The sequence below is a fragment of the Myxine glutinosa genome, chromosome 5 (genome assembly GCF_964187855.1).
Source record: "Myxine glutinosa chromosome 5, kmMyxGlut1.1, whole genome shotgun sequence".
NCBI classification, from domain to species: domain Eukaryota; kingdom Metazoa; phylum Chordata; class Myxini; order Myxiniformes; family Myxinidae; genus Myxine; species Myxine glutinosa.
Genome location: NC_136265.1, coordinates 143,742,431 through 143,758,459, shown reverse-complemented (window position 1 = coordinate 143,758,459; position 16,029 = coordinate 143,742,431). Strand labels below are relative to the sequence as shown.

General features: G+C 43.2%; 1 protein-coding gene across 3 annotated transcripts in view; it reads left to right on the top strand.

The window, feature by feature from the left end:
* Positions 1–15,609, top strand: part of SF3B2 (splicing factor 3b subunit 2) — a 62,617-nt gene extending 47,008 nt beyond the window's left edge. For all 3 annotated transcript variants that reach the window (XM_068135652.2, XM_068135654.2, XM_068135653.2), the window contains 18 exons: positions 2,550–2,597; positions 3,993–4,101; positions 4,613–4,731; positions 5,311–5,428; positions 5,847–6,007; positions 6,117–6,314; positions 8,495–8,644; positions 8,861–8,935; positions 11,780–12,007; positions 12,131–12,280; positions 12,381–12,470; positions 12,563–12,670; positions 12,873–12,980; positions 13,925–14,064; positions 14,214–14,315; positions 14,548–14,644; positions 14,786–14,971; positions 15,428–15,609. In XM_068135652.2, coding sequence (XP_067991753.2) covers positions 2,550–2,597; positions 3,993–4,101; positions 4,613–4,731; positions 5,311–5,428; positions 5,847–6,007; positions 6,117–6,314; positions 8,495–8,644; positions 8,861–8,935; positions 11,780–12,007; positions 12,131–12,280; positions 12,381–12,470; positions 12,563–12,670; positions 12,873–12,980; positions 13,925–14,064; positions 14,214–14,315; positions 14,548–14,644; positions 14,786–14,971; positions 15,428–15,499 — 2,259 coding nt within the window. In that variant the 3' untranslated portion in view covers positions 15,500–15,609. The remainder of the gene's footprint in view (positions 1–2,549; positions 2,598–3,992; positions 4,102–4,612; positions 4,732–5,310; positions 5,429–5,846; positions 6,008–6,116; positions 6,315–8,494; positions 8,645–8,860; positions 8,936–11,779; positions 12,008–12,130; positions 12,281–12,380; positions 12,471–12,562; positions 12,671–12,872; positions 12,981–13,924; positions 14,065–14,213; positions 14,316–14,547; positions 14,645–14,785; positions 14,972–15,427) is intronic.
* Positions 15,610–16,029: the final 420 nt, after the last annotated feature.

Sequence of the window (16,029 nt, the reverse complement as noted above, 5' to 3'; positions counted from 1 at the left end):
CTATCAACTCAGAACTGCGCATCCCTTCTCATCTCTCAACTCGACTGAGGTGGGGGCCTCGCGCAAAAGGTTTTATTGCCACGCCCTTGGAACCCTCTGGAACTCACCAGACGTTTCTTGCCACGCCCTATCATGCCACGCCCTCCGAGCCCTGGTTGGCTGTTGCTCTCACCGTCACCGCCTCTGACGCGCTGCTTGACGCGGCCACACCTCAACCCTCGCGCTCCTCCCTCTTTTCAGGCCTACCTCGTGGTTACCCGACTAGTTTGAGCGAGCAACGGGCAGCTAACGCTGCTGGCAGCCAAAGCGTAACAAACTTGAGGGATGCCAAATGGGGCGCAGGATCGAGTTTGCCCATAGTTGAAAATGAAGGGCGGCCGCAAAATGAAAGGGGCCGAAGCTTATTTCTTTACACAACGCAGATGTCACTAGGGAAATGGCCTACTCTTACACATACTATGACATAACTAATTCTAATGGGCCTACGTGTTGCTTGTGGACTAACTATGGGGGGCAAACCTTTAACCTTTAATGATGTTATATGTACACTCTCAAAACCGCAACAATATATACACATCGATCATTGATTGTGAACCGGAAAATATAATAAATTACTGATATTTAGCGACTCGAAAGGTTCTTCATCAACAACTTATTTTCTCGTGCTTCTGCTGACCTGCCTGCAAGGTGTATAAATCGAAGTCCCGAGTGCGAATCACAGGTAAGCCTGTCCTGAGGTAATTAGCGATTGGGAACGATTCAGAACCTGTGGGTAAATAACCCTTGGTAATTTCCCCAACAGTTTTCCGGACGACAGACTGCCGGTCGGGGACATGTATTGCAGCGCAATACTCAGAATGCTTGTTATGGATGCACTTCAAGTATTATGTTTCGTTTTTGACCCCTCAGCCCAAATTGGGCTAAGGGGTATTGTCGTCACGGGCGTCATCCGGGCGTCCGTCAACTTTTGGTTTCCGTCAATTTCAAGGAGAACGGCTAGTCCGATTAAATCCATTTTTGCTGTGTGTGTTGGGGTTGGGTAGAGGAAGGTTCCTTTCGAAAATGGGCATGCTGCGATTTTCAATATGGCCGCCACGGTAGCCATCTTGAAATTGGTTTCCGTCAATTTCGAGCACAACGGCTTGTCTGATTAAATCCACGTTTGCAGTGTGTGTTGGGGTTGAGTAGAGGAAGGTGCCTTTCGAAAATGAGCGCGCTGCGATTTTCAATATGGCTGCCACAGCAGCCATCTTGAAATTGGTTTCCATCAATTTCGAGCAGAACGGCTTGTCTGATTAAATCCATTTTTGCAGTGTGTTTTGGGGTTGAGTCGAGGAAGGTTAATGGGTGCGCTACGATTTTCAATATGGCCGCCACGGCAGCCATCTTGAAATTGGTTTCCATCAATTTCAAGCAGAACGGCTTGTCCGATTAAATCCATTTTTGCAGTGTGTGCTGGAGTTGAGTAGAGAAAGGTTCCTTTCGAAAATGGGCGCGCAGCGATTTTCAATATGGCCGCCACGGCAGCCATCTTGAAATTGGATTCCACCATGCATGGACTGAGGGGTTACGCCCGCTTTGCGATGCTATTTATTAACAATGCTATTACATGTTTTTGATTAACGACCGTGATATTCAAGTATGCAAAGGCATAAGTAAATAAACAATTACCAGACATTTAATTTAAATAAAATTAAACCTCTTGTGGAAGCGGTGGAAGTTAGCGTTACGTCATCTTCTTCCTCCTCATTCCATGAACGTGGGCATATTTATCAATTGGAGGCAACCTAAATAAAATGATAACATCAAGGTCACATTCACCAGCATCGGTACAGTTTAGTTCTTTCAGTGATTTTGCGATCACCCGATTTGGTACTTTAGTGATGTGTTCTGGCATCCGTGTCAGTCTTGTAAGTTCTGAAATTGCTCGAGAAGAAAAGTTATGGCTTTTAAAAAGACGTAAGGGTGAGCTGAGGTGATGCAAATTGGGTAATTATTGTATTAATCACGTGACGACTAAACGACAAAAAAGGTGCGTCATAAACCTGGGTATTACTGTTCGAGAGAGTTCATAGAACACTCTACCCCATGCAGTCTTGATTTAAAAAAAAAAAAAAAAAAAAAGGGCATGGGCGACTGGGCAATGGGCATGGGGTCTGTAAGCGGCAAATTTGATTAGTCCAGATGATGTAAAATGCCGTAATATTTTGTCCGAGCGCTGCTAAACGGAAGAGTTTTGAAAGTCGAATGTCAAGAAGGCAATTTGTGATCTACAATGTTCAATTATAAATTTCAATTGAAATAAATTTTAATTAAAAATTCAATTCAATTTTTAATAAAAAAATGTTTTTAATTAAAATTAAAAATTAAATTAAAAAATTTCTTCATCATAAACTGATGTTTGTCACCACACAAAAAGACAAAAGTGAACCAATGAACCAATTGCTTAACCTCGCTTTTCACTTAGCGTGCGCAGGTTTAAAATGGGTAGAAACTTGTTCGGCTACTCTGTTGGCCTAATCTCAGGATCCTATTTTCTTCTTCATCAGGAGCGCGAACAGCAAAAGGAGAAGGAATTGCTGGAACAGCAGAGGCGGGTAAGCTGCAACACCGAGTGGCAATTTCAGAGTGGAATGATCTGATTCAGTGAAATTTAAATATTTCATAAGATTGTGACAAGCTTATGGAAGATGTTAATATACCAGACTCGGTGGACGTAATAGTTGGAGTGTCAAATCTGAGTCTTGAAGGTCAGTTTGTTTGATTCTGACCATGGCCCGAGTCATACCAAAGACTTTAGAAACAAGAACGGAACTCGTCGAGTGCATGGTATCGCCTTGAATATTAATTCTGAACAAAAATACCATCGTTAACTGAACACGCCACTATTATGGCCCACTGCTATTGTGGCTTATATACCCGCATCATCCATGCACCCTATCGTTTCTTGGCATGGGTTATGTACTTCATACATTTAATTCTTCCGTCACATCAGGTTATGGATTAGATATATGAAGTTTCAGATTTTTCGGATGAAGATTTCAATTCAACCAATTATGCCTGGAATACCACTTCAAAGATTACGTCATCGTTATGACCCTATATAGCCCATGGGGAGTTGATGCCGTTTGCCAAGTTTCTATTTTTTTCGTTGAGCAGTTTTGGGGGAAATGGTGTCCACAATTTTCCCTTTAATCCATTATGGCTGCCATACCATGTGGCCTGTGACGTCAGGATCATAAAATATTCTCCGTGGGGATTCCCTCCTATGTTGAAAGTTTAAAGTCGATCAACAAGCAGTTGCAGAGAAAACCATTTTGGAAGTGAAAATATATAGACACGGGACACACACACACACACACGCACACACACACTCCCCCATCCCCGTGAGGATGCGGTTCTCTCACGTACGTCTGATCATTATAGAATAGGAAACGGATGGGCCAATCTGGGGAAACGATTTACAATTTCCGCCTCCACATGTGCAAAAGTTCAAGTGGTTTAACCACTGATCCCTGCCTAAGCGAGGGGATATCGACTCCATATTTCACTCTTGGAGGGAACGGGTATTCGTGGTTAGAATAAGCACAGGCTCAACAGGCTGCTCAACAACATGAGACTGAGGAGAAACTGATCTCAAACAAGGAAATAAGGCGATTTGGACCATCATTGCCATGGTACACTCCCATGTAATCTTTTGCTGTAGCTTTAAACCTCAATATTCATGCTGTTTTACTTAAGTCTAAATAACCCTATCTTGTTGGGCCGACCCAGACTGTGTATGATAAATGGAGGTTGAGTTAATAAGCCAGAATTAGGATTAAATCATAATGTTAAGTGCATTTAGGTGCTATCCATGTATTATGTACGCCATTCACACAATGCATGCTCTGATCCAACTTCTCCCACACATTCCCCCCACCCCCACCTCCTCCCTTCATGTCTGCATGCATGTGATGATTAAATGTTATGTGTGTTTGTTATCTTGTCAGGCTGCAGCACTTTTAGAGCAGGAAAGGCAGCAGGAAATGATACGAAAGCAGTTGGTCCCGCTCACTGTGGCACCATCCGTTCCACAATCACCTGCTCTGGGCCCTCGCGGTAAGTTCTCTGCTCATTGATGCGTGCAGGATCAGCTTTAAATTTGAAACCCACCTGTGCTTGCACCAATAAGGTTGCATTTTTGCAGCACTTCCTTTTCCTTGACCGTGGCTTTTTGCCTCGGGAAAGTATCCGTTGAAAAGCGCCACCCGAGAGATCTCTGCACCGGTTAATTTGCAGACGTTTTCACAAACGGATGCATGATGCGTCAAAGAATTGCTGTAACTACCCATTACTGAGATAATCTGACTTAGCTTTAATGTGTTTCCACAAACGGTTATTCACAGTTTCATGTTCCCTGAATGATGGATAGCTGACGCATTGTGGTTCAGGAAAGGTTGTGAGAAATCCGTCAACGATTTGTAAGTTTAAACTTCTCCAATGTCAGTTTTTTGTTGTTTTTTTTTTCAAATTGTTTTTTGGACTCTTGACGCACTGTGTAGGCCATAGGGGAAGACTGCCATTGTGATAAATTTTGCATTTTTAGACTGTGTCTGCTGTTTTTAATCAGGACCGGTTCCCAGCATGCCTGTCATCTCCACATCAACCCTGAGCCAGACCTCAAGCCTGAGCTCAGTGCCTTCACGCCCACAAGGTCCACCCCCGCCTCCTGGAGACGAGAATCGGCAGGTCAGTTGGCTGCTTCTGCTTACCTTCAACATGCCACTCCCTCAGATTCTCTGCTCCGAGGTATCGAACAAATTAATCCTTCTTCGGGAAGAGATGCTCTAATTCCATCGTGTGGTATATTTTGCAGGAAGCATAGTCTCTACCCACCCTCCAGAAATTTGGAATTTCATTGCAATACCAGCACACGACATCCTACTAAGATACATGAGTGTCTTGAAATGTAAAGACATGTGAACAAACAAGCACATAGACACCCATATGCACAGGCACGTACACACAGACTTTTCCATGTTTTTTTAAAATTTTTTACAATTGTAGCCATTAATACCTTGTAGGACGTTGTGTACCCACACCACAGCCATTCTGTATAAGCTGAAGATGTATTATATCAGTTGCTTAGCAATGCTGCAGGAGTGATGTAACCACCATGCTGAATTATTCCCTGCATCCCAGTCATGTATGCAGAGGCAAAGTAAATCTGACTTTCCTCGTCACCAATTGTTTGATAGAACTTCCTTCATCGTCGTCTCTGTCACCACCTCCGGCCTACTACTCCAATACTTGTCCTTGTTTCCTCAGACGGATGAAGGGCCATCACTTAGGTTGGAACCACGGATCCCTCAGGCACTGGAGCGGGTTCTTCAGTACAAAGAAATCCGCCAGGAGGAAGTCGCCAAGATGGCTGACCCAGCTCCAGGTAATTTTATTTCAGTAATTACTGAGTATTTTTAATATTGGCCGTCATGCTGATATACAAATTTGATTATCTGCTAATAATTTGCAGATTTTCTGCTTTTAACAACTTTCGGAAACACGTAATCCACTATCTGGTTAATCACTCCCAACCTTACTTGAGGAATGAAATTCCAACACAACAGCAATATCAAGGAAAGGGGCCATCTATTTATTATGTATACATGGGGTGCGGCTGTGAGGGGGTGGGGGGAGTTACATGGGTGATATAATGGAAATGAGAATTGAAAAGGATGGGAGAGATAATGCAGGGAAAAGTTTCAGAGGAGATGCAAGTTACGTGGAACGTATGAAACCTGGGGGTGATGGGTTTTTGATTGGCCGTACCATGCATCATGTCACTCCTGTGTCCTTCCACGCAGAGGATGAGTCACACCTCAAAGTGCCAAAAGTAGTTGATTTGGCTGGGGTAGCAGATGATGATGATGAGGAAGTTGGCGAAAGAGAAGATGATGATGGGGAGGATGAGGAGCAGAGAAGGCAGGAATTTCCATCAGTCCCAACAACAGTTACGGTGAAAGAGGTAAAAACCCTGTTTGTTTATTTATTTATCGATTGATTTTTGAAATGACTTCCCTGAATTGAACGATGGCGTTGTTCTGCTTGAAACAACGCGAACATCTTGTGCCCAGTCTAAGAATCGTCGGAAAAAGAACAAGAAGAAGCGAAGAAAGAAGAAGCAACAGGAGCAGAGTAAGGAGAGTGGGAGAGAAAGGAAGGATGATGAGGACCATGATAAAGACTACATTGAAATAGAGTATGTAACTGAAGAGCCAGAGATCTATGATCCACACTTCATCCACTTCCGGAAGATCTTTCAGGCCTTCAAGGTAACCTTTTTATTTATTTATTTCTATTTTTATGCTTCCGCGACGAAGTCGAATGGAGAGCTGAAAATTCAGTTCGAAAATTCAAGAGAAACTGAGGCATTATATTTTCAGGTTGTCCATCAGGTTGTTGTTGGTTGTCCATCATGTCCATGTTGGTTGTTGGTTTCAGGTTGTCCATCTCCATACATGACAGGTTTTCATTACAGGGATAACTTAAGAATGGCTGAAGGGATCCAAGTCAAACTGGTTACAAATACAGTGCATTCAGAAAGTATTCAGACCCCTTCACTTTTTTCACATTTTCTTATGTTGCAGCTTTATACTGAAATCGTTTAAATTCATTTTTTCCCTCATCAATCTACACTCAATACCACTACCCCATAATGACAAATAGTCAGGGCCCTTAGGGATATTTTGGGGCCGTTTGGTTCAAATTCTTCCAAAAGCACCAAATTTGGCCCAGATGTTGCCCATGCCATACTATTTCGATTTTTGACGGGCGCCCCCCCCCCCCCCCCCCGGGGGGCCCATATTGGCTAAATACTAAATGGCCGCCACCCGGATTAGAGGAAAATCATTTAAATAACCAAAAGGGTTGGAATCATGTATGATACCACTTTTCAGGGGGTTTTCGAGTTCGAGGAATCCAATTATGATGTCATTTTGATGATTCGAGGTCAAGGTCAACCCTCAAGGTCAACCCTCAAGGTCATTTTTGTCAAACATGTCGGTTTTTGAGTTTTTTATCAAGATTTACGCAAGGTTCACCATTTTATGTTTCTGGGTTGGGTAATCGAACTCTGACCTTATTTTTGACAATTAGAGGAAATATTTACATGTCTATTTCCTAATTTTCAGGCATATGCAGTTCATCAGTCTAATTACAAAGGTACGGATTTTGATGTTTTATGAACTGTATGCCATATCCTTGTGTTTAATTTTTGTGCGATCATGATCCAGGTTCATGTATACATGATTGTATACATGTCATAAATATGACGTCATAGGTCATGTGACCTGGCGGCCATATTGGATTTTATGAAAACCTTAAAAATGGATCCCTGCCTTCATTTTTCGATCGATTCATTTTGAACTTCGACCACTTATAGTACGCCATGTGATTGAATGCATATCCTAATTATGACGTCATAGGTCAGGTGACATGGCGGGATGGACCGGTATGGTCCCCGGATCATACCGCCCTTGGCGCCCGTTAGAAATCGAAAGAGTATGGCATGGGCAACATCTGCACCAAATTTTATGCTTTTGGAAGAATTTGAACCAAAATATCCCTAAGGGCCCTGACTAAAAGAGGAAACAGCATTTTAGAAAGTTTTGCAAATTTATTAAAAAGAAAAAACTGAAATATCACATTGACATAAGTATTCATACCCTTTGCTATGACACTTTAAATTTAGCTCAGGTGCCTCCCATTTCTCTTGATCATCTTCGACATATTTCTACACCTTGATTGGGGTCCACCTGTGGAAAATTCAATTGATGGGACATGATTTGGAAAGGCACACACCTGTCTATATAAGGTCTCGCAGCTGACAATGCTTATCAGAGCAAAAACCAAGCCATGAGGTCGAAGGAACTGCCTGCAGAGCTCAGAGACAGGATTGTGTCGAGGCTAACCCCCACTCTTACAGGGAAAATGGCCTTGAAATGCCTGTTGTTGTTATTGTTGGTATATGTATATATTCTTGGGAAACATGCCAGGGGCATAGAAAAGGCCCCTTTATATGGTATGTGCCATGTGGCAAACTATAGAAAAGAAGGGACATTCCATAGCTTGCAGAAAATGCCAAACAATAGAAAAGAAGGGACATTCAAAAAATCTTGTGTGCATGCCGGACTACCCTTGTGTTCTTAGGAGGAACCAAGTAATTCTCAAGAAAAGTTCCTATAAATGTGGTGCCAATTTGATTCATACAGATACATGAAGAAGTAAATGCATTTTAACCGATATATGTAGGGTGCCCCTTTATATTAACATTTCTAGAGCATTACTTGTCAGCATATCGGTCGACATCGTGACGTCGAATTATGTGTAGTTTAACATGGTTTTATTGGCAAATAAGCTCGGGTGGCTCATTGGGCATCGGAGATGTTGCTCTTGTGCAAGTGCAGCACGTCGATCACCTTTAACACAAAAGTGATTATTTTTGCCCACGTAGCTCTCAGAGGATGTGAAGAAAGACAAAGAGAAGGAAATGGAGAAAAAGAATTTGGAAGCCGATATCGCAGCACTGAAGAAGAAGAAGGAGCCAGAGAAAGAGAAAGACAGTGATGATGACGACGATGATGATGATGACAGTGATGACATGGTAAGGGTTGTCTGTGTGTTGTGTGAAGCTTGTTTTTTTACGTCGGAGATTTCTCTTAACCATTTGTGTTAAATTGTCTCTGGTTGATCGATGGCTATGTGAGCCACTTTCTGCAGAGCTCACGGTATCATGGCTAGCATGCTTTCGCTGATAGATTGAGGCTCATGCAAGACCAGGAATATTTTGTCATGTTGCATTGGTGCATTTCCTCGACAGGATTCGCAGGTACCTAAGCTGTCCAAGAAGAAGCTTCGACGAATCAACAGAATGAGTGTGGCAGAGCTAAAGCAGGTTGGTAACACCTTGCCACTTTATTTCAAACTAGCTGATATACCCGGCAAGGACAGGTGATGCGATGGTATTTGATAGGATGGGTGAGCCACAGAACAACAACAACAACAATCGCACGATGGAATGGTGCCACCTACCAAGCCCATATACAGTCACGTGAAAAAGTAAGTACACCCCATGTAAAGTTTTGACTTTTTCAACGTATTTCAACATAGCTATTTGATCTTCATTTCAACAATATTGATAGATAAAGGTGATATAATGTAACAAATATCATGAAACATTTACATTTTGTAGTCCATTGTATAATTGAAATAAACATAAATGCAAATTTCGCATGTGGAAAAAGTAAGTACACCCCAATATTTATCACTACTTCAAATACCTAAAATTAGAAGCAGGTGCACCAGCTCAGGTGCAAATGATTAGAACATCGTTGGAGAGGATCTTGGAGGAACCTGTCTTATTTAAACCTGACATTTATTTTGGTTTGCTCTTTGTTGTTGAAGTGTGCGGCGTCACCACGCCTAGATCAAAAGAGCTCTCTGAGGCCTTCAGAAAGAAGGTTATAGATGCCTACGAGTCTGGGAATAAATCCACCAAGGAATGGCTGAAAAGAAAGAAATGGAGGGTTCTGGAATGGCCAAGTCAAAGCCCGGATCTAAATCCCATCGAGATGTTGTGGGGGGGGATTTGAAACGAGCTGTGCATGCAAGAAACCCCTCAAACATCGCACAGCTGAAAGAATTCTGCATGGAGGAGTGGGCAAAAATTTCTCCCAGTCGATGTCAGACTGGTAGACAGTTATAAGAAATGCCTACTTGAGGTTGTTTCTGCCAAAGGGGGCAATACCACCTATTAGAGCCAAGGGTGTACTTACTTTTTCCACATGTAAAATTTGCATTTATGTTTATTTAAATTATACAATGGACTACAAAATGTAAATGTTTCATGATATTTGTTATATTATATCACCTTTATCTATCAATATTGTTGAAATGAAGATCAAATAGCTGTATGTTGAAATATGTTGTAAAAGTCAAAACTTTACATGGGGTGTACTTACTTTTTCACGTGACTGTATGCCCAGACAGCAAATTTGTTATTTGTAGAAATGCACTTTAAAGCTTTACTAAGTAGAACGGCACTCGGTGGAGCACATACCTCTGCGAGGCTGAACAGTTTTGGATTCGTATCCCGTTGATAATCTGTATCTTAATTCGGACCTTAATCAAAATCTAATCGGCTTGTTCTTGTCACTTACCCAACTTATCCACTAAGGTTTGACATGACCTGTCCAAAACGTTTTGAAATATCGTGCTATATATCTTTTTGGGCCTAAGCCTGGTGTTGGCTTAGCGGTTAGGGTCCCAGCCTGGGATCCGAGGATCCTGGGTTTGAATCCGTCGATCGCTGAATTAATGCCAGGGGGGTTGACTCAGCCTGTCATCCTTCAGGGGTCGGCAAATTGAGTACCAGTTCAGTGGTAATTCCCTGTGTATCGCAAGAGGTGACTAACAAGGTTGGTGGCAGGAAGGGCATCCAGGCATAAAACATTGCTTCAAAAAGGGGACCACGGTGCCCAAATAAAAAGGCTGACCCCCGCTCTGTGGCGAAAAAAGATGGCCTCGAAAGGTGGTTTTCTCTTCTTTTTAACTTTTAACAACTACCGTCCAGTTGAGTTAATCACATACTGAACCCTCTGGCGTCCGTCGTCTATCGTCGTCGTCGTCTGTCTGTCGTCCGTTAACTTTTCGACGTTAACACTCCAGCGTCCACAAATATCAACCGATTCTGATCAAACTTGACATGCAGCATCCTTACCCTAAAGACCAGGTTGGTATTACATTTCAGCCCGATCCGTTGAAAAATGGCGGACTTAGGCGACCATTTTGTTTTTGGTCATGAAAACGACGTTGACACTCTCGCGTCCACAAATATTAACAGATTTTGATCAAACTTAGAATGTTTAACCCTTACTACACAAGGTAGGTTGCTATTGCATTCCAACCCAATCTGTCACAAAATGGCCGCCATAGGCCGCCATATTGTTTTCAGCTCCGAAACGACGTTAAGACTAACGTCCACAAATATTTATGGATTTTGATCAAACTTGGTGTGTGAGACTCTTACCACACAAGGTAGGTTGCTATCTTAAGTCAAATCTAGTGCAGACAACTGACCTATTTTAAAGTTGTCCAGTCAGTTCAGTAAAGTTCTGCTTCCGTGGAAGCTCTAGTTTTATATATATATATTTTTAGGCCCTATCTCTTAATTATGAAGAATCACTTTAAAAATACAAAAATTCTAGGATTCGGATCCAGATCTTCACCAAAATCGAATTGATTCGTCCTTGTCACACACCCAACCTAACTACCAAGTTTCCTCCAAACCCGTGCATAATTTTTTTAGATATCCCGCTCATAGACAGACAAACCAACAGACAGGTGTGAAAACATAGTCTCTGTCCACCTTCAGTGGTGGAGGTAATAAATCTTTCCTTTTTTGTTATTGGCCTTTAATTTGCTCGGTTTACTTTAATGGCACTTCACTTGGTGCTAGGTCTATTGACCTATTGCTATTGGTACTATTGATCTATGCCTAATTTGGCACACGACTTTGAAATGATTATTTTGTTAAGAAAAAAAAAAGTCATTTTGCAGACTTCCATGATATGGAATGCCCACAAAACTAATGTTTCAGTACATCAGAGATGAGCCAGTTTTGAAGGAAACTACCGGTAGAGACCATTTTGAGCGGCCCCATGTTTGTTGGGTGATTGTTTATGTCCTTGTATCCTTTGAAAGGAACACACAGATAAATGTTCCCGGTCATTCTCCGCAGCTCGTGGCACGTCCCGACGTGGTCGAAATGCACGACGTGACGGCGCATGACCCAAAACTGCTGGTTCTGCTGAAGTCTACGCGCAACACAGTCCCAGTCCCACGACACTGGTGTTTCAAGCGCAAGTATCTTCAGGGGAAAAGGGGGATTGAAAAGCCACCTTTCGACCTGCCCGAATTCATCAAACGTACGGGAATCATGGAAATGAGGCAGGCCCTGCAAGAAAAGGTAGGTATCCAGTGAGGCCTAGGATTGCTGCAGACTAGGCAGAACGTTTGATGTGAAATAGCATAGACGCGATTCCAAAGGTGGGATCAATCTGCAGCACTGACTTTACGGACTTGTTTGCAGGAAGACCAAAAAACCTTGAAGTCCAAGATGCGCGAGAAAGTTCGGCCGAAGCTCGGCAAGATCGACATCGATTACCAGAAGCTGCACGACGCTTTCTTCAAGTGGCAGACGAAACCCAAAATGACGATACACGGTGACCTATACTATGAGGTAACCAAGTGTATCATCTATTCTGTCTGAGAATGCATTCAAAGCTTTACCGCAATCGTTTGCGTTGTGACCTTCCTCATGAGTAATCTTTGGTGTGCAGGGTAAGGAGTTTGAAACTCGCCTGAAGGAAAAGAAACCTGGTGACCTTTCGGATGAGCTCCGAAGTGCGCTTGGGATGCCAGTTGGCGCGGTGAGGCTTTTTTGTGTCATTCGAGACGAACGGAGTTTGACGTTATTTGCTGCTCTGATGACGTGCTCACTCACTTCCTTTGGCATCAGTAGAACTCGTTCAAAGTTCCTCCACCATGGCTCATCGCAATGCAGCGCTACGGACCCCCGCCCTCTTATCCAAACCTCAAGGTTCCTGGGCTCAACTGCCCCATCCCAGAGGTGCGGCCTCAAACGCTGCTTGGAATAAAAACATTCTATATTTTGGCTGTGCGTTAACTAGTTGTTCTGGAGTATGGAATCAAACTGAAGCGATGCCGATTTTGTTTTTGTGTCGGTGAAATACTGTATACTGTCAATCATAATAAGTCTACAGCTCTCCTCGATCGCCCACACTTTCAACTGTGTCATCGTGCTGCTGCAGGGCTGTTCTTTTGGCTACCACGCGGGTGGTTGGGGAAAGCCACCTGTCGATGAGATGGGCCGCCCACTCTACGGTGACGTTTTTGGCACCAATGCACAGGAGTTCCAGGTAAAAATGCATACCTGTCGTTATGGCACCACTCGATCACGCAGGTGTGATCGGCCAAAACACGATTCATATGTGATCAAAACGAGTGAAATATCAGGCTTCAGTTCCATACGGTTCCATAATAACACATTACTTGATGTTTTTGTGCTATAATACCTACATCATGTCACATCATGTACCTTGCTCGATACAGAGCATCGGTTTTGCCAAACAATTTCTTGGATAGGGTTCAATAATGGACTCTCCCAACTCCCCCCCCCCCCGCCCCTCCCACTTTGCTGCTGCCCATATGCTGCATGAATGCTTACAATGTCCGGTTCATCCACTGGACAACTCGAGCCAATCGGAGTGCACAGCACAGATCGGCCCTTACTGCGCTCACAAAGACATCTACTTTCACCAACGTCATCCTTGCCCTCATAATCCTCATGTACCCATGCTCTAAACAGAGCATTGGTTCTGCCGAGTCAGTTTCTTGGCTGAGATTACAATCCTAGATGGGCCACCATTCAAACCAGGATTCTTGACTGAGTGTGCAGGACTTTGTAATTTGTTCAGGGTGTCGGAGATAACGAACCTATCCCTCATGAATGACGCCGTGGGATCTTTAAGATCCATCAAATAATGCTGGTAGACGGGATACCCAGTTTAACGCCCTTCTGAGGGACAGCGCAAACGTTCAGGCCTTACTCCACATGTGAAACACTGGGATAACAGTTTATAGCTGGGTCGAGATTCAAGACCAGGCGAGAGATCTCAGAGGCAAATGTACGTACCTCTCTCTAAGTTATCCCACCCATACTTTTCCACAAGTGTGGTAACCTCTGGATTAGGGGTTGGGGTGCTTTCCTTGTTCATTTCTGAAATCGAAATATCTTGATCGCCTGATGACCAACTACAGCTAATTGACCTGACCATTTTGGTACTGTTGTGTTGGTGTCCAGGCGAAGATCGAGGAAGAAGAGGTGGATCGAACACCATGGGGCGAGTTGGAGCCTTCTGATGAGGAGGAGTCCTCAGAAGAGGAAGAAGACAGCGATGAAGAAAATCCAGATGACACTGGCTTCATAACTCCGGCAGACAGGTGAAACCTGAAGGCCTTTATTGTTGTTCCGGGTATGAGCCAATTATGGCGACTGGTTTGAAACTCTATCACGTGATTGGTGTCAAATATCAGATGTTTGAGATTGAAGTCTCGTTCTGATCCTAATCTTTTTATGGTGGTTTGTGCAGTGGGCTTGTGACCCCAGGAGGCTTTGCCTCGGTACCGGCCGGCATGGAAACTCCTGAGCTGATTGAGCTTAGGAAGAAGAAAATTGAGGAAGGGATTGATGGGTAAGTCCTAATTTCATCCATGTTTTTATTGTCGAGTAAAAGTTATCTTCCACTTGATGTTTGCCCTAAGAGTGCAATTTATCCTTTTTTATTAATATTTCCCAGGCACTGCAAACCTTCCCTTCCCCAGCACGTCTTTAAATATGTAGAAAGCCGACACTGGCACATCTCGTATCAGTAAACCGACTGTTTCTGCTATTGGACGTGATTATGTTTTGGATATACTTTGCAGTGGTGATACTCCACAGTTGTACGTTCCTTTGCCGGAGAAGAAGATTGGTGTGGGTGTGGCTATGATGGGCTCGGCACACATTTACGACATGTCTGTGGTAAACTATTGCATCGCACTGCTGAACTTTTTTGACCTCCTATCTGTGCTGTATGTTCTGGCAAATTCCGCCCCTGGCAAACCATACAATGGTTGTACAGTGTGCAAGTCACTGACTCCCCCTCTGCTTTTCTATTCACAGGTTGTAAGTAAGAAGGGCCCTGGACCTGAGGTTCAGGGTGTGGAAGTAGCATTGGCCCCAGAAGAACTTGAAATGGATCCCATGGCAATGACTCAGAAATATGAGGAACGTGTACGAGAACAACAGGCGCAGGTTGAGAAGGAGGATTTCAGTGACATGGTCGCAGAACACGCCGCCAAGCAAAAGGTTAGTGCGGGTTATTGTAGAGGGCTCGGTGAGGGGTTCTTTCTTTCATTTTTCTTTAAGATACTTTTCTTCTTGCACCTGCTGTGTATTTTCCCTCGGGGAGCCGATTTGTGCTTCGCCAATCTAAACCTGATTTGGATTGGCGAAAAAATTAACGTCTTCCTAAACAAGTTTTCTCCTCCTATTGCAATTCATGCGTGGAACTTAGGTTTCTTAGCACGCTATCTAAAACATCCAAACTGCCTCGTTTTCCCACTCTGCCTCAATTCATCGCTTGACCTACCTCGAGGGTCGTGTCTGCTTTCATATGTCTTTGCCTTTCGTCCATAGAAGCCATTTGGGACACAGCCAAGGATGAGGCCAATCGTCTTCGTATGCCGGAATATCCTTTATAATTGCGTTCTGTCCTTAACTCTTCATTATATATTTATTTTTTTTACTTCTTGTTGTTTGCAGCAAAAGAAGCGGAAGGCCCAAGCGCAGGACTCCAACAAAACGACAAAAAAATACAAGGAGTTCAAATTTTGAATGTCATGTCTTTGTGCTTCGTCTTACATTGGGTACAGCTTTTTATCAACGAGTAAACCTTTGTTTCCTTTTTATGTTGTAACACTTTAAAATAAACCCACTCGACCTTTTGTTGATATGCTCATTTGAGGTCTTCGACGTGTGTTAACTCTATTAAAAAGGGTCTTCTTTGTTGTACAGTTTTGAAATCCGAGCAGGCCTCAGTGTTGATATTTTAGTATTTTCTTCAAGCGCTACTTACATAGTTTACACTTGTGGACAAAATTGCATTATCTTGCAGAGCTTTGATGGCGGCCGTCCCTTTACAGAACCGCCGGAAAATTAGGCCGGAAAATCCCACCGAAGGTGCAGGACATTTGTCAAACTTCATACTTTAAAATTAAATGTTATCTCTTTTCAGAACATCGTACATGTAATTTAACGAGTTATTTGTGTATTGGCTTTGACCAATGCAGGTGTTGAGTGAGGGTCATGGAAGAACAACAGGGAAACACAGGAAGGAGAAACAGGCCAGGGATGCGTGGATTCAC